We start from the raw sequence: 18998 nt of genomic DNA, 5'->3' as shown, positions 1-18998 counted from the left end.
TGCAGATGCGAGTGATGAATCCCGCAAAGTCTTTGACGATGCGAGAGCACATCAACAAACTCCAGGCTCTTCAGGAGCACGAGGTTCTTCAGGCTGGGAAGGAGATATCTTTAGAGGATATGGCCATCACTTCGCTTTGTCATCTTACCCCTCAGTACTCAGCTTTCTATTCTTCGTTGACCACCAATGGGAGGCTTAGAACCATTACATGGGAGGAGCTTGTGTCTATGGTTTTGGATCAGGAAGAGCGGTTTTCGAACCCTCCATAGGGTGGAGGTTTTGAGGCTTTGACTGACCAGTGGTCAAAAGGCCGCAACAACAACAAGGACAAAGGGAAGTCTTCTGAGAAGAAGCCTGATTCAGAGCATGATGCTTCGAAGGCCGAGCGGCCCTGTAACCATTGTAGCCAGAAGGGTCACTATTGAAGGAAGTGTTCTCAGCCGAGCACCAAGAAAGGTGTTGATTCCTCAGCTACAGCTGCAAAGACTCCAGCTTTTGTGCACTTGGAGATTATGGATACTGGAGCTTCATCTTCTTCGAGCAGGAGGTAGTTGGTCTCATTGCTAGGGATACTCCATAGTGGTGCTACCATGTACATGATTCCTTCCCAAGAGTTATTACAGGATCTTCGATGCATGTCACATCTTTATTGGTGACAAATCCACTATCCCAATTCACAGTAAGGGCAGGTTGGAGATTATTCTCGATGGCAGAGAGGGGAAGCATTCCTCCCAGGTTCTTTATGTCCCATCCCTTGGCTTTTATCTTTTGTCAATGCATGAGGTTTGCAAGACTGGCATGTGGGTGGAGTTTGATGAGCATCTTGTTGCTCTTCGGGACAAAGCAACTGGCCAGGTTGTTTGGGAAGGCGGAGTGGAGAATGGGATCTACAAACTCTCAACACTCTCTTCTTTGACAGATACTCAGCTCGGTGATTTGTTGCATTTCAGTTTTGGCCACTTGAATGTGGATGCGTTGTGGGTGGCTTTTCGGGACAAGATGATGGATGGCTTGCCAGATGTTGGCAACAAGCAGGTGTTAGCAGTCATCTCTTGTTTGTACACTATGTTAGGGTCTCTGTTGTGGGTGTGCTCGCCTCTATTTGGTGTCGTCCCATTTGTCCCCACTCTCCATATTTTTTTTCCATTTATCAGGAGCTGTGTATGGGCTGTCGGTTGCCCCTAGGTGCTGGCCGATTGTCTGCTGGCTTCCCGATTGCTCTGCTGATACCCAATCACCCTTTCAGTGCTGGCCGACTGGATTTGCTCTGGCCGACTGACCTTTTTCCTGGTCGTGAGCAGTCAGGTTGCTGTCGGCCTGTTTTGGGTTGGTCGACCAGTAGCGAGGGGCCATATAAAATGGCCCCTTGCGCACACACTCCATCTTGTAGTATTCTGGGATTTTATTTTTGTATATAGCAGAGTTACACAAGCTTCTCTCTCTTTCATCTGTGTACAACAGTTGTCTTCATTTCCGTTGTGCATTCTGACATGGTATCAGAGCTCCAGGTGGCTTGAAGCTTGGAGACAGTGGGACGTCGAGGGTTTGCTGATTGAGGTGCTAATTGGAGATTGTTTGGGCTGTACGGGACTTGGAGATCGGGTAGAAGGCGGCCATCACTGTTGGACAGCCACCTTGCATTCTATTTGCAGTCTCTTCTTCTTTTTCCCACCCACCCTCCCTTCACAAGACCTTGTGAACCCTCGATAAACGCGTTTCAAAAACGCGTTTGAAACGTTTTGGAAACGTTTCAAACCTTTCGCAGAAGTTTGAAACGCGTTTCCCATCTTGGCATGTGAAAAATCAATACCATATATGATATTTATATGCCAGAATATATGGGATCATTGATAGCATTGATAAAATGATAATATGTTGAATATATGCATGCTTGTATGATGTATCAGGATTTAGTAATAAGTATGTACTATCATCTATGCATAATGGGCCCATGGCCCATGGGATAGCAAATGCCAAATATGCCAAGGCAGTCATCCATGTTCAAACTTCAAACTCAAAGTTTCAAACTTCAATCCTAGATAAAAACAACGCAAGAAAGAAATGAGCCATGGTGTATGCTGAATATGTACAAACTACAAAGTTCAAATGCCAAACTTTAACTTCAAAGGCTGCAGCCTGCAGGTTTCAATCATGATTCATGAATCAACAATCATAGATAATACTAAATAGACAAATCACATGACAGAGTCTCAATGGTAAATGCTCATCATAAGCTCAAGAGTCAATAGTAAATAGTCAAACACAATCCGTGTCACATGTGACACACAGTACATAGTACAAAATAAAGTAGAAAATAGAATCAAGAGTCGGGACTCAGGAGTCATCCTCCTCAGACGGAGACGACGACGACTCCTCATGGTCATCTCCATCCTCTGATGTCTCTGACTCTGTGCCCGGAAGAAGACTCTGCCTCAGCTCCATAAATCTCAGGTTCTGTAGCCGTAGCACTCGTAGAAGCTCCATCTCTAGATGCATGCACTCGTGTGATACGAGCTGGTGCCATCAACTCCTCGTAAAGCATAGCATAGATGTCACGCTCCTCCTGAGGAATATCCGGTACATCCTTCACCAACTCTATGTCAATCTTGTCGACATTCACTTGGCGCGGCTCGATTGGATTGCCTTGTTGCTCAATTAGACGGAGGTTGCAATGACAATAAACCAACCGTTCTAATTGAGCACTACTCAATTTGTTCCTCTTCTTTGTGTGGAAGAGAGCCCATGTGCTCCAGTTCCTCTCACAAGGCCCAGAGCTGCAATCTTGTGAGAGGACTCGCAATGCAAGGCGTTTCTGTCATAGAAAGGACATAAAACTTTGTAAGTAGTCATGATAAAGCACTAACCTCCCATTGCATCATGATTCATGGCTATTATTGATGTAACATTTGAATACTAAACACTTACCAGTAATGGAGTACCAATCCCATATTTCTCCCACCATGAGACTGGCTGTAGCTGTGTCTCTCTTAGTAGTGCGGTGGGTCTTCCAAACACACGGCTCCCATTGCGATATACCAAGAGCTCATCCTCCAATTTTCTCAAGAGATTAATATCACCTCCTGTCCACCTCTGGATGTACTGTTGCCACTCTTCTTCCAACTCCTCGTTGTTGAACTGCTCCTCATTACGCCATAGAGGATGCAGTATATGGGCAACCGAATGGATTGGTCTATGAAACCAATTCCATCTACGGTTCCAAACCTCCCTGATGTCCTGGACCCTATTCATAGACCAAGTCACGAATAACGATTCACCAACAACCAAAGCCAAATAAACCCGACAAGTACAAAACTGGAAAGACATGCATATTGCATATTACATACCTCTCTGCGGACAGAACGGTGCACCGATTCAGGGCTTCTCCAATACGGTCCATGAACTCGTAAAGGAGACCAAGAGTGCTGCCCTCCATGTCTGTGATGCGAAGGACACTGTAAAGAGGCTGAGTGGCCTTCACAAGTGCTTTGACATCATCCCACCAACTCTCTCGCATCACAGCACGCACAAATGCCACTGCCTTGGGCTGCTCTCGATCCTCCCATGCCATCCACTCTCGTGACACAACTGTGCGGAGTAGCCCTTGCTGGACTCTCACTAGCCTCTCAATCACAATGAACATGTACGCAAACCTGGTCTTTGAGGGCTTGAGCAACTCTAGATCACTATGGGCACGGTACATGTAGAGGACTTTTAGCCTCTTGGTAACAAACCTCACCATGCTCCGAGCTATAGCAAAGATCTTTGAAATCCAAGGGATTTTAGCAACATCCTCTATCATGAGGTCAAGACTATGTGCTGCACAAGGAGTCCACACTATCTTTGGGAACTCATCCTCTAACATTCTGCCCATGGACACACAATTCGAGCCATTGTCAGTAATCACCTGCACCACATGCTGAGCACCAATCTCTAACATTGTCTGGCGTATGTGTTGCCATATAAAGGCTCCTGTCACCACCGTCCCTGGAACTGAAGCATCAATGGCACGCATAAACATTACGCCCTTGCAGGAGGACACCAAAATGTTATAAACATTCCTTTTCCGCATATCTGTCCAACCATCACATAATATGGTGCATCCATATTTATGCCATGTTGCCTTCAAAGGCTCCATCTCAAGCTGTACAAGATCTTTCTCATCTCTCAAGTGCTTCTTGCGTAAGGAGTCATATTTGGGACCCTCCCACTCATACCCAATGCGGCTAATGGCTCTCATGGTCTTCTTCCATCTTGGAGTGCGCACAATGTGAAATGACAAAGCACACTGAATAAACAACCTTGTCAATTCACGGGTGGCCTCAGCAACTACTGCTTTCTGAAAACGAGCTTTAATGCTTGCACTCTTCAAAGAAGGCCTAATGGGCAAGGAAGACCTGTGGGCACAATGAGCAGAGGTAGAACCTACAGCCGTTTGACTCTGCATCTCTTGTTCATCACCCACTCTAGCTCTTTTGGTGACATCCTCCTCCTCTTCCTGCATGTCATCATGGCTGCTTCCAAATCCTTTCATGGCTGCTTCTTGCTCCCTCCTCCATTGTAGAAGAGAGGCTTTGATATCCTGGGGCACTTTATCACAAGCACCAATGCCTTTGCCTTTTAGACCTGAAAAATGAGCCTTTATCCTGTTTGCAGATCCACCTGAGACCTTATCACAATACTTGCACTTCCATTTTTCAGTGCCTGAACCCCCATACTTGCCCATGGGAATGACATGAGTCCACATTGAATCTCTAGCACGAGGCATTTTGGAAGCCTGGAAGGATGTTGCCCAAATTTCAAGTTTTGAAATTGGTGCAAAAATCAAGCAAAAATATGAAAACAGACAAGTACCAACCTTGCTAGCACGGTGCACAGGTCCCAAGGGGGCGGGTGGCGGAGAAATCACACGAACGAAGGCAAGCGTGTGGAAGAACAGTCAACTTTCTCCTCTGTACTATGCACGGCGTGTTTTTTTTGCTCTCTGGAAAGCGACTGAATCGACTGATATGACCCGTCTTAAATAACATTAAAAAATAAAAAGCCAAGTTTGAAACGCGTTTCAAACTCCCAGACATCTGCAGGGTCGGGGTCAATATGCCACTTCCGAGAAGCGGCGGCCACTACCCGAATCCTCTGAAAGGTGCACTCTGCAACCAAAGGCGACTCCATCTCCACTCTCTGGAGTCTGCCCTCATCCTGAATCTCATAGTAGAGGCAACTGCCATCCTCAGTGCAAGCTCTGACTGCAATCAGGATCTCCAACTGTGTAAAGGCTCCCATCCACCGTGGGGTCACTGGCTCGAGAGGCGTGAACCACTCCTCTGTGAGTGCCTCCTGAATATCATCCCTCATAATCAATCCCCCTCTGAAGTGACTCAGCCTCTCCACCTGGATCTCCTCTGGGAGACTGCAGAAGGCTTGCCAGCCTCCAAAACTACGAGCTGGGCCTGCCGCTAAAGGTCCCCAGGCTAGACGAGGCCGAGAACCCAGCATATGACCCTGCTCCGTGCGAATCGCTGGGCTCCAGATGAGCGGCTGTCTGGCCCGCTCCTCAACACAAGAAGGAGGTCGCTGAGAGAGCCCCGGTCTCACCAGCTCCCAAGCTCTCAGGATACTCAAAGCAAATCTGTTCTCCCATCCTCTACTGAGGCCTGTCCTCCTCATCTCTATGAAGATCCAGCGAATCTCTGGTGCCCAAGTACCCCCTGCTGGGGGCGCCCGAGCCTGCAGCCGCTGCAAGAGGAGCTCTTTCCAAGGCTCAGCGCGTGGAAGCAACCCCCGAACAATAAGCTTCCCCAATAAGGCTCTACTTTGATCGACTGGATCTATAATGCCCAAACCTCCCTGAGCCAACGGAAGTGTAATAACTGCCCATGCAACCTTTGCCCGAGCTGGCTGACCGTCTCGCCCAGACCACAGAAAGTTCCTGATCAGCCTCTGTACTTGGCTGATGCAAGAGCTCGAGAAAATCCAGCAAGACGTAATGTACTACATGGTCGCTAACAGCACCTGATTTGCCACCACCACCCTCCCAGCCAAGGATAGTCGAGCTGTACTCGAATACAAAAGCTTCTTCCGAATGCTCAGGTGACAAATCTAGGCCAATCTGGCATCCCAAATACCGCATTGCTGTGCTTGGAGGAATCCATCTAAAACCGGGGTCCGGGCTCCATGCCGGAGTGGGAGCACTACTGATCCAAAAGGCCACTGTCTTGCGCCAATTGATCAATGCTCCCGAAGCTGCACTAAAAACCTGGAGCGACTGCTCTGCCCGAAGAAGATTGGCCTCTTGGCCATGCAAAAATAAGCCCGTGTCGTCTGCAAACTCAGCATCAAGCAGGTCCTCCCCCCGGACTGGGAGCTGAAGTCCTCTCAAACCAACCTCCTCTGCCGTCAAATACATGCTCATAGCCTCCGCAAAGAAGAGAAAAAGAAAAGGGGCGAGGGGACACCCCTGACGGACTGATCTGGTCAGCTCAAAACTCGGCCCCCGTCCTCCTGCAATCAGCACCTGGCTGCGAGCTATGGAATACAGAGCCGCCACCCCTGTGATCCATCCTGGCTCAAAGCCCAGGCGAAGCATAGTGCCCTCTAAGAAACCCCAATCAACTCTATCATATGCCTTCTCAAAATCGAGAAGCATCACGACCAAGTCCTCGCCAAGAAATCTAGCTCGGGCCGTCGCCTCCCAGAAAGTAAAGATGTTGTCAAGGATACTACGCTCCTTGACAAATCCTGTCTGAGTAGCATGAATCAACTCCCCCAGGAAGGGCTGGATCCTCAAACTCAAGGCCTTTGCCAAGACCTTGTAGACAATATTGAGGATCGTAATAGGCCTCCAATGCCGAATATCATCTGATACTCCCTCCCCCTTGGGGATAAGATAGATCAAGCCCTCTGAAAAGCTCTGCGGCATCACCCCAGTGTCCAAAACATGCTGAAAGCCCCTGCGGAGGCCTGGCCCCAAAAGGTCCCAATAGCGCATAAAAAAGGCTGGCGTCAGTCTGTCCGCCCTTGGGCAACTATGTCGCGGCAGGACCCTCAAGGCCTCGGCAAGCTCAATCTCTGACAGAGGCGCACCTAGAACTGTACGCATATGGTCTGTGACCCTCCTCTGCACATGGGCCCACACAGTCTGTCTGCAAACATCTCGATCCTCAGTGGCTGGCTCCGCTGAAAGCAGGTCTCTATAAAATGCAGTGGCAATGGCTCTGATCTCCCCGAGCTCAGTAGCTACCGATCCATCCGGTCTACCAAGCTGGCGGACTCCTGCTCGCGCATGACGGGGTCCAGTGATCTCAAAAAACTCTCCAGTCACTATCACCAAGCTGCGTCCACTGAGAGGCCTGACGACGATAGTAAAACTCATGTCTCTGCTCCTCTATGTCTCTAACCTCCTGGCGTGCCTGGCTCAGCTGGGACGCCACCCACTCACATGCAGGCTGCTGCTCCTGAAGGCGCTGTAGCGAAGCAAGGCTGCGTCTAAGCCGATGCTCCCACTCGCGAATCTCTCCCAGCCGTGTCAAAGCTGCAGCGTGTAGAAAAGAGCTAAGATCGGTGAGTCCCTGGGCACACTGGCCCGCTGCATCCTGGTCAGAACACTGACTATCATGCCAGATCCTCTCAATGTCCTCAGCGAGACTGGGATCTGTAAGTACCCTCTCTGGGATCCTCAACTGCAAGCTAGGCTCCCGTGTCCCCTCCTCCAATGTTAATATAACTGGCGCATGATCTGAAAATGAGGTGCCAGCGAGAATGCCGACGGAGCCCCCTCGCTCCCCTAACCAGTCGCCCACATAAAAGCGATCAATCCGTGATAGATTAGTCCCTCCCTGCCGGCGATCCGACCGAGAGAAACTAAGACTGTCCTGAGACCGGGAGAAAGCCCCATGCTGCCATGCATCAGTGATCCTCAGTGACATGCAAAACCAGTCCCAAGCTGCAAGCTCCGTTCCGTGCACTATAACATGACTGCCTCCCACCCTATCTGCCGGGTCCTCAAGCATGTTGAAGTCTCCCCCGACACACCAATGTGCAGCCTCTGGCAATGCATCCGTAACCTGGGTCCAGAACTCTGCTCTGGCACTAGCATGATTGGGCGCATAGACGTTGAGCACACCCAATAGCTCATCATGCATCCTCAGAATGACATACTGTGCTCTACCAGGCACAATGATCCCTTGATCCACAATGGCCTGCTGCCATACATCTGCAATAACCATGCATACTCCTCCCTGTCCACCCAAAGGACCAAACCCTGCAGACCAAAAAGTGTCCCATCTACCAGGCATCACCGAACCATATCTCCGGATCCTGCTGTCACCCAAGTGGGCTCCTGCATCATCAAAATATCAATGCTGCCACCAACCAGGCATCTCTGAAGCTCTTGCCTCAAGCAACCACGATAGCGTATAAAGTGTGCTCCGTCAAGGCCCTGTACATTCCATGAGATGATCCTCATGGATGCCCTGCTGAGGTGGATGCTGTCTCAGCCGTACGGCGGGCCTTCGCAAGCGACTTGGATGGAGAGTAGTCCCCATCCGAGCGGCTGCGAATCTGCCCACCCGGTGTACTGCAAGAATCCCGGATCAGGCGCCAGTGGCTATGGCCCATGGCGACTGCCTCCCGCTCTGACAGAGCAACCTCGTGTATACACACATATCCAGGGTCGCGTGCTAAGTCTGCCACTATGCGCACGACCAAATGCCGGATCCTTGAGGTATCCACACTCCCGGGATCCAAGAAAAAATGAGCCAACTCCCAAAGTCGGCCTATCACATCTGTGACCTCCAGATCGCTCATGTGATGAGAAAACTCAACTGCCTGAGTCTTCAAAGTGCTGAGAGCGAGCTCTAGAGTCCACTCCCGGTCGCAAGGGCCACATAGAGGGAACGAGAAGGCCACCGCTGAGTCTAGTGCCTCCTCCCCGCGGGCCGGAGGTATCACTACATGAACTCGGATGGGTGCTGGCTCATGGGGGCCCTCTGCTCCAAAAAGCCGTGTGAAGGTATAATCAAAAGCCTCCGAGCGCTGTCTAATGCCAAGGCGACTCAGCCGACTGCGGATAGATGAAATCCGTGAAGCCCTAATCGGCATAGGTCTCCTCTGTGATGCTCGAGCGAGGTCAGTGCTCAGCGCTCTCCGGACTGCAGGTGAACGCCAGGGAATTGCCAGGGCCTCCCGGGAGGGTGAGGCGGGCGGAGGGGGAGGAGGGGGAGGCGAGGGGGGTGGAGAGGGAGCCGCTGCCGAAACCGGAGCGGAGACGGGAGGAGGCGATGGCGGAAGCGAGGCGGTGTGAGGGGATGGGGGTGGGGGGGGTGAAGGAGGGGGTGCTGGCATCTCCTGGTCCTCAGTCGTCTCCGCGGGGGTCTCCTCCTGGAGGGGAGAAAAGCTGTTTCTCACGGGAACCCAGTGAGGCTGAGACTGTGGCTGCTGCTGCAGCGGTCTTTGGGCGTGCTGCTGTGGCTGTCTCCCTCGGCGACGCCCCTGTCCAGGCTGCCACTCCGAGGTCTCTGTGGCCTGAGCAGGTGTCCCGGAGGCAGCCTGCCGAGCCGAATCTGTGGGCGGGCCATCAGTATCCTGCTGCTGTGGTGAGGGTCGGGGTCTCCTGCGAGGGCAGGCCTTGGCCAGATGACCGACCTGCCTGCAAATGAAGCACTGATTCGGGAGCCCCGAGAACTCCACTCTCTGATCTATCCATCCCCCCCCTATCCTAGGTAGCTGAATGACCTTAGGAAGGGAGGAGATGTCAGACACCAACACTCTGACCGAAGGTATCCCAGCTGCTCTGGCCACCACTCAAGCTGCTGAGGGGCCAGTCTCTAGTACCGAGCCCACCAATGCTCCGAGCCTGGAGAGATGCAAGACATAGAGGTATCTTCGCTACTACATAGGCTTTAGAGCGATATTTCTTTCGGCCACAATTCGCAAGGATATTGAGGATCATGTAAGGAAATGTTTGGTTTGTCAAAAGCTTAAGTTTGATAGGCAAAAACCACCTAGATTGCTTCATCCTTTACCAATTCCTATAATGAGCCTTCGGAAAGCATTGCCATGGATTTTAGCATGGATTTACCAAAGCCTGATTTTGGGAATGATGCTATTTGGACTATGGTTGACAGATTTAGCAAGTAGACACATTTCATTCCCGTGAAGAAGAGCGCTCTCCCTGCTCCGCCGCTGCTGGGTCAAATCCATGCTGCCAAGGTCTGAAGAAAGCCCGAGCACCTCTGATGTTTAGGGGACTCATGGCAAGGACCTTGGCAACGCTCTGGGCGGCCTCGAACTCGATCTGATAATGTCCCCGGCCCAGGAGCTGAACATCCAGGATCTTGCCCACATCTGCAAGAAGGCGGGCCTGAAGAAGATCCCTGATCTCCCCTCTGCTGGGGCGAGTGCCGACTATACGGCAGATGGTGGAATGAGCCTGGAGGCGTTCCACCTCTGCGGTGAGGCTCGCTTCCTCTTCTGGCGAAAGAGAAAGCCTGATGGGGGTGTCCTCAGGGGCGGGCGAGGGGGCTGCGGATGAGTCCCTCTGAGGCGGGGCGGGAGGAGCCTCCATCAGAGTCTGAAGCTGCGGCGAAGGCGGGAACCTGCTGGAACCGAGCTGCACATAGAGAGGCGGAATACAGAGCGAAAAAGGAAAACAAAACCCCCCAGGGGGCGGAAGCAAGAAAAAGGAGGGAGGGGGGGGGAGCAGGCGAAGGAAATAAAACCTAAAAAAGGGGGGGGGGGGGAGGGCGGGGGCTCCGCGCAAGAGGGATGGGAGGAAAGCGAGCTGGCGGAGGGGGGGGGGATGAGGGGCTGCAGAGGGGAGGAGGGCGCGAAGACAAGGGGGGGAGGCGTGAGGGAGAGGAAGGCGGCGAGCAGAGCAAGGCGGCGGCAGCGAAGGCAGGCGGAAGGGGGGGGGGCGCAGCAGCGAATGCAGGCGGGGGGGGGGGGGGGGGGGCCTAAACGAAAGGCGGCGGGGGGCAATGCAGGGAACGCGGGGGGGCAAGGAGCGAGGAGGAAGCGAGGGGGCGAGCAGGCAGGGAAGGCGATGGGCGCTGTGCAGCAACGCGAGCAGGGAGAGGAGGCGGGAGCTTCAGCGAGCGTTTTTTTTTGCATTTTGAAACGTTTCTTGTAGGGATGTGGTTTTTGATGAGCATGTTTCGGTTTCCACTGTTGATGACTTGCCACTTATTGGAGACCTAGATGATTTTGATGATGATTCCCAATCGATTGTTCCAGTTGGACAACCTCAGTTTGTTGAGGAGGTTGAGCCTGCAGTTATGGATGAGCCCCCGCAGAGCAGCAGCAGGAGGCTCCGCGTTCTGTTCGAGTACCCAGGTGGTTGGTCGACACCCTTCGGGAGTCAGGTGTTACGGAGCTTCCCTCCGAATGGACCACAGCGGATAGACCTCGAAGATCGCATAGAGTTCGTGACAAAAGTCATTCAACGGAGCTTTTACAGGTAAACTATGCTTTGATGTCTCGTATCATGCGGGACAAAGAGCCCACTTCCGTCAAGGAAGCCCTTGCACAAGATACTTGGAGGAAAGCCATGCAGGTGGAACTGGATGCCATTGAGAAGAATAACACTTGGGAGTTGGTTTCGAGGCCGTTGAACCGTTCAGTCATTGGTGTCAAGTGGGTCTACAAGACCAAGTATACGTGTGATGGGTTGGTGGACAAGCACAAGGCCAGACTTGTGGCTAAGGGCTATGCTTAGTGACCTGGCATCGACTATGAGGACACTTTTGCACCGATAGCGAGGATGACCAGGATTTGGACAGTTCTTACCCTTGCCTCTTCTCAGTAGTGGCCAGTGTATTAGATGAATGTGAAATCTGTGTTCTTGAATGGTGACTTGCAGGAGAAGGTGTATGTTGAGCAGCCTCCAGGCTTTGAGGTTCCAGGATCAAAAGGTATGGTTTACAAGTTACGGAAGGCCTTGTATGGTCTTAAATAGACTCCCAAGGCTTGGAACTAGAAGATTGATTCTTTCTTTCTTAGAAATGGTTTCTAGAGATCAATTGCAGATCCGAACTTGTATCCCTTTTGGAAACGCGGTATGGTCACCTTGATTATCCTCTATGTGGATGATCTTATTCTCATTGGCGGTCATGTGGAGCATATAGCTGTGACGAAGGCTGCCTTGTCAAAGGAGTTTGAGATAACGGACTTAGGCGTACTCCATTTCTTTTTGGGATTGGAGATTTGGCAAACCTAGAGGGGGTTCTTTGTTTCTTAGCAGCGGTATGTTCACGAGTTGATGAAGGCCTTTGGGATAGAGAACTGCAAGCCTATTTCATCTCCTATGGATCCGAATACCAAACTTACAGGACATGATCCGTGTGAGCAGGTTGATGCCTCCTTGTATCGGAAGCTTATTGGTTCATTGATTTGGTTTCTGAACACCAGATTGGACTTGAGTTTTCCAATGGGACTGTTGAGCTCATTTAAGTAGGCACCTTTGAAGACTCATTGGAACGCAGGATTGTGGATCTTGCGGTATCTGTAGGGAACGAAGGATCTTGGACTCTTCTATGACATTGGAGGGGGAACGAAGGATTGAGTCAGTCTTCGAGGTTGGAGTGACTCTTGATTGGGGAGGAGATCCAAACACTAGGAGATCTACATCAGGCTACGGATTTACCCTTGGCTCAGGAGCTATTTCTTGGAGCAACAAGAGGCAGCCAACTATTGCCTTGTCTTCCACTGAGGTAGAGTACTGGGCTGCTTCTTGTGCTGCTTGCGAGGTCGTGTGGTTGCGGAGCTTACTTGGCGAGATTGGGTTTCCACATAAGGAACCCATGGCCAACCAGTGCGATAACTAGAGCTGTATAGCTATAGCTTGGAACCCGGTCTTCCATGCTTGGACCAAGCACATAGAGAACAATATCACTTTGTTTGTAAGAAGATTTTGGCTGGTGACAACTTGCTTATCTTTTGCTCGATAGTAGACAATGTGGCGGACCTCTTCACGAAGCCTCTGCCTCAGCAAATGCTCCGTCAGCACTCCAACTCACTGGGGTTGGTTCCACATCCAGGAGACTCTATTGTGGATGGTTGTCTCTTATCTCTCTCTCTTGAAGTATAAATCAAGGTTTAAGGTTGATTATTGAGGATTAACAATATTTGTCTTGCTACACGTACGGCTGCGAGTTACAGGGATTTTCTTTGTGTAAGTGTGGAGTAAAAAAAGATCAGCAAAAAGCATTCCTAATTGGTACACTTGGTGCAGCTAGAAATTTTGAAGAGTGCCCAGAGCAATAGTACATAGCCATGAATTTGTGCTCACATGCCTTTGGAATGTGTGTGTGTGTTACAACAGTATGTGATGTAGCAGCATGCTGCCTGCGTTGAGGTGTTGCTGGAACACTCTTATCATTAGTTCTGAACCCAGTAGACAGTCACTGGGCTGTAGGAGGATTGGTGGGCTCGAGTTGCCGCACCCATATGGCTATCATGGGGGTTAGTCCACCTGTCTGGAGTAGGACCTCAGCAGTCCTGTTCATGATCTATGATTTGTGAGGAGAGAGAGGCTTGCAGAATCCATTGATACCACAGCTTTCCTGAAAGAACATGCCAGTCTTCTAGTATCCCCAAAGTAGGTAATTATGATTTTGTGGAATCCTTACTCTTGCAACTTCATGCATCATAACGGATGCAGCCATCTCCACTTGCCGCTGTTTCGGATATGTGAAATTTGGGAGGGTATATCTTGTTGAAATAAAGCATGTGGACTGTATTTGAAGTTCACACTGCCCTCCTGCAGGGCTGCATCAAGTTGATGATGCATTGCCTATTTGTTGAAGTCTACTCCTTTCTCTATCTTAGTGAAAATATTGTTACCAGATCATAATAACAAGAAACGGCCGTTTCCTAGCAAAAAATGCGGAAACTCCGTTTCTTTCAAGTGGCTGTTTCCGTTTCCCTGTTCTCTCAAGAGTTCCCTTGTAAATTTCTCCTTTCTTTCATATCTCCTTCATATTATGATTCACCTCACGTTTCTCCTCCACTTCTCTCTATCATTTCTATTGATTTTTTTATATAAAGAATTCCTTACCTTTAATGTATAGTATAATGTTTAAGACAAGTTGTTTCCTAGCCGTTTCCATTTCCTAGTCTCAAGCCGTTCCCACTGCAGACATCAATCGTTCCATTTCATGCAACTATGTACCAGATCCCACTCTTACCTGCTGAACTTGTAAGGTTGTCTTTTGGCAATATAAGAAGGAGAGCTCTTTGAGCATGACGGGAAAAGCTTTGGTATCTTGGTTTGCTGTTAAAGGACTCCAAGGATTCTGTTGGGTTGCTGTTATGAGTTTTCTCGTGTCTGGTTGACATCATTTGTATGGAACACCTATTTTTTCAGATGTAAATGGGATACAAGTATACAGGGAAAAATAATAGACAGTTAAACTGTGTTGTAAAAATAGCTGAGTCATAGTGCTAATTTTCACTAGAGCATTGCGTTGACATGTGTTGCTGTCTCTTTGACAGATGACAAAGGATGTTGTGACTTTTTTGTCTTGGGCAGCTGAGCCCGAGATGGAGGAGCGCAAACTGGTAAGTTATGCACCTAAAATTTCTCATTTAAGGTTCTTTGTCGAAGGTTTTGTGCACAATGCATTTTCGCACGTCTCTCTCTCTCTCTCTCTCTCTCTCTCTCTCACACACACACACACATATCCACCCTTAAGAGAGAGAGTGTGTTTGCTTTCCTAGCAGTGGCCGAGATGGGCAGTTTCCACTAGTACTTTATTGCACTAGTATGGCATACGCTTTGTGACGATGAGCCTCCCATTCCATCTTCTATTTCTTTGTAGCTTTTCCTGTATACACTGCAACTTTGTGTCATAGTTCATTTTGGCCTCCTGCAGATGTTAGTAAGTCTCTCTCTCTCTCTCTTTGGCCTTTTGAAGACGTTAATATAACATTTCATTTCATTTCATTTCTCTCTCAGATGAGATAGAAGGCCAAGTGCAATTCATACGGAAGAAACTTTTCTTTGCTATTTCAAGCAACCTATGAACCCATCATTTTACACCCACTAGAGAGTGTTTGCTGTCCTAGCAGTGGTCCAGATGGCCAGTTCCCACTAGTGCTTTATCGCACTAGTATGGCATACACTTTGTTACGATGATATTCCCATTCCATCTTCTATTTCGTTGCTGTGATAGCTTTTAGGGATGGTTTTTGCATCTCCTGTATACACTGCACCTTGGTGTCTTAGTTCATTTTTTTCTCCTGCAGATGTGAGTGAATCTCTCTCTCTCCCCCACTCTCTCTCGTGGAGATTAGATCAAAAGGCCAAGTGCAATGCTCATTAAAGAAACTTTTCTTTGCCATTTCAAGCAACCTAGATATCCATCCTGTATATAAACTGCACCTTGTCGGTGTCATAGGTCAGTTTGACCTCGTGCAGATGATAGTAAATCTCTCTCTCTCGCTCTCTCTCTCTCTCTCTCTCAGATGCGATCAGGAGGCCAAGTGCAATTCATATCGAAGAAACTTTTCTTTGCTATTTCAAGCAATCTATGTGCCCATCATTTTACATTAGTGGAAGACATAGAAAAAGAATTCTTTTGATCCATGCAAGCTAAGTGTTTATATTATTTCTCCTGCTCCAACTTCATACTGGTGTCTGCAGATGGGCTTCAAAGTCATGCTTGTCCTTTGTCTAGTCCTTCTTCAAGCAGGTTACTACAAGCGGTGGAAGTGGGCACCTGTCAAATCACGGAGAGTAATAGTGGATGTCGTAAATTAACAGGGGCATTGGTTTGCTAGCTGTTGTTCTTTCATGAAATAAGGTTATATCCATTTCAATTCCTACAATAAGTTAACAAAATTAGGTGGGAATAATTTTCCTCTCCAAGTCATTAGCATGAAACGAGGGTCCAATGTAAAGCAGTCTGATCTGAGGCTGATTTTGGGTGTTCCTTTTTCTAAGCACGTTGGGTTCAAGAAGTGAATTAAGCATATAGTTAACAATACTGTCCAGTCAGCTCATTGTATGTCATGCCTGTGGGCTGGAGTGAAACCTTTACATCTTGATGTGTGACCATTGAAGAATGCTATGGTGAAGTTGATGTCTGCTCTGGGTATTGGCTGTGGCCTCATCTTGCAGGTGAAATGGTCATCCTAGTTTTGCTTAATATCTGGATATTCCAATTTCCCTCACGTGTATAGTGAGTGTCTTAAGCATGAGGTCCAAAGATAACCCAATACAAGAAGCCAAATTCGCTAGTAAGCCAAAACACTACATTAGCCCCATGAGTGATTGCGAGCTTTACATATGTAGTGCTCCCAATTCTGAGCATCACAGGTAGTGCTCTTCGTTCTGAGCGTCAAGATTTCAACATGTTTATAGTAATGCACTGGTAGATGGTTGGAGTGCTAAATTTATTGCGTTCTTTGCATGAAAGACTGTTTTCCATTTAAAAAAAAAAATCTTTTCACTCTTAAAATAGTGGGATGGAGGCCATCCCATTTTTTATGAGGTGCCACTGCAGAGTCCATACAGCAGAATAAGGGTCTTGGAAAAGTAAATTGGTTAAAATAGCTTTGAGATAAACCAACTATAGCAGGATAAGTGTGAGTTTGGAGCCAATCTAGCCTGCAAGTTTCTATTGGCTCGATATGACCTTACTGGAATGTCGATGATATGGAGCACGAGACACATGAACCTTTTTGAAAAAAAACCAAAAAAGCCTACATGTCCACGATAGACTCTTAGAATCCAACAGTGATCACCCTTGCCCCTCACGAGACCCTTTCAATACTATTTTTAATGATGATAAGCCAACTAGCCACAAATTGGGGGATAAAACCCAAATGTGAAAATATGAATGCACATAAATTTTCTTTATCAAATTTGTATAAGTTTCATAGTTTCTTGGCAACTAGGTCATGGTATCTCTTACATAGAGATAGGAGTCAAAAGTACTAGCTATCGCTGTGTGTGCGTGTGTGTTTTTCCTCTCTCTCTCTCTCTCTCTCTCTCTCTCTCACACACACACACACACACACACACACACACACACACACACACATAGAGAACTCTTATGACATCAAAACGAATAAGAATATTCAAAATTGTACCTAAATTAAGGTTCTCTTTAACAAGTTATAAAAAATTAAATTATGTGTTTCAAAATTATGAGTTAGAACTTTGACTTTTTAAAAACATTATATTACATATTAGAAAAATTGATATTGGGTTTGATTTGCTATGTTTAGATTCAAAAGCTTAAGGTTTAGTCCCAACTGAGTTAGTGTAGTGGGCAAGCTTGTGACTTGTAACCTCTAGGTTATGAGTTCAAGTCCCACTAGGCTCTCTCATGTTATAAAGGGACACCTATGCTCGCTTGATGTGTTTGGTTGCTCGGGCTCTTGCCCCTTGAACACTCGAGTGATGACGACTCCTCGGGTGGTGGATCACCCAAGATAGGAGGATCCATACGAGACCCCTCCGTTGTTCCAGCGCTCGACTCATCGCGGTGGTCATGGGGGATGCTTAATTCGTGGCTTTTGCCCGATGGTACGTGGCCCTTGCCCGACCATGATAATTGGGTAATTGTTGGAAGGGGAAATCGGCTCCACCCACTTGAGTGGGCCCCGGGTGTGTACAAAAAAAAAGAGCTTAAGGTTTATATTCCAAGTCATTATAATACTTGTATATTAATGTGGGAGAGGTGGCACACTTTCTCTCGAGAAGGCAAAAGAGATTACCTAATGGGCCATTTATTTTGTGATACTTTGTGTTTTGTTGTTAGTTATTGAATGTTTTAGATTTTTATCTTGTATGAACAAAGTTGTCAAAATAACTAGTAGATAAACCTGTCACTATAAGCCATGTGATTCTACTACGATTAATTGTAGTATGAGCAATAACATCGAAGTATGGATGATACTATATTTAAATACCATTTTCACATGACCTATTGCATTTGAATTTAATCATCTCTATCTTCATAGTGCTATGGATGAAACTATATTTAAAGCCCAATTTTACATGAGGTGTTGAAGCACGAAGACAAGTTTGGCTTATGGAGAAGACCTATTGCATTTGAATTTTTTTAGACATAGCATTGAACCCGTGACCTTTTGTCTCCATAGGCTAAAAGTCATTTACTATGACCATTCGAAATTTATACTCGATAAGAATAATTATGTGTAGTAATTCATGATTTTTTAAAAGAGTTTTTGGCTATTGTTTATGGTCTCTCCTTGCTTGATAAGGTTTTATCATGTGGCTAGGGTCAACAATATAAACTTTACACTTTGAAATTAGTGTGATGGTATCCCTCTTGTTTGGCAAGAGTGTCATAGTCCCTTTTTCCCTTCGAAATATGTGTTTTTTTGCAATGCTTTTTGTGTGTGTGTGTGCGTGTGCGCGCGTGCGCGCACACGCATGCTGTAATCTTATGTTTTCCATAACCTTGAGCCTAGTACGTCGCTTGCGGCTTCTCTATATGCAGATGTGATTGTGAGTACTGTTGGGCTACTCTTGATTGTGTTGGTTGTGTATCTCGAGTGAAATGCTCCTCTAGTTTTCCATAATTCTATCTTGCACCAAGAGTTTTGAAGCAGCTACGATGGACCCATCACCTGATTGGAACCCTTAAGAATTAATCCCAACCTAATGATGCTCAGAGGCACAAATACATAACATGAATACTACAATAGCTCGATATTTAACACGATAAATCATCCACAATACTAATAACACTAGCATGGCTCCAAATATATACACTAATGACACTAGCCCATAGTATTAATGTGTTACCACCCACGATACTAACTACCAGCACGGTACAACAGTGTCTCAAGCATCATCGATCAACAATGGAGTGGAATATCTAGAAAATAATGCGTTTAAAACTTTGTGACTTCTTGTCTTCAAAACTTTATCAAGGTAAGTAGTCCACCAAGCCCATCATCCTTTTGCTTGTGTTTAATTTTTGAGACGTGACTAGTGTGAAGAAGAAATGAGGAGGGACAAAAGCCAT

At 47.7% G+C, this 18998-nt stretch overlaps 2 protein-coding genes across 3 annotated transcripts in view; one reads left to right on the top strand and one right to left on the bottom strand.

Moving 5' to 3' along the window:
- LOC147636801 (cytochrome c1-2, heme protein, mitochondrial-like) overlaps positions 1-16091 on the top strand; it is a 59893-nt gene extending 43802 nt beyond the window's left edge. For both annotated transcript variants that reach the window (XM_086800362.1, XM_086800360.1), the window contains exons 7-8: positions 14488-14553; positions 15638-16091. In XM_086800362.1, the coding sequence (XP_086656488.1) occupies positions 14488-14553; positions 15638-15754 (183 nt within the window). In that variant the 3' untranslated portion in view covers positions 15755-16091. The remainder of the gene's footprint in view (positions 1-14487; positions 14554-15637) is intronic.
- LOC147636802 (uncharacterized) lies at positions 3117-4862 on the bottom strand. Its single transcript, XM_086800350.1, has one exon. The coding sequence runs from the start codon at positions 4763-4765 to the stop codon at positions 3272-3274; it is 1494 nt and encodes a 497-aa protein (XP_086656476.1). The 5' UTR covers positions 4766-4862; the 3' UTR covers positions 3117-3271.
- Positions 16092-18998: the final 2907 nt, after the last annotated feature.

Source organism: Cibotium barometz, chromosome 7 (assembly GCF_041138505.1).
Source record: "Cibotium barometz isolate CiBa-2024 chromosome 7, ASM4113850v1, whole genome shotgun sequence".
Classification (NCBI taxonomy): Eukaryota; Viridiplantae; Streptophyta; class Polypodiopsida; order Cyatheales; family Cibotiaceae; genus Cibotium; species Cibotium barometz.
The sequence above is the reverse complement of the archived record's forward strand: the minus strand, read 5'-3'. Positions and strand labels throughout refer to the sequence as shown.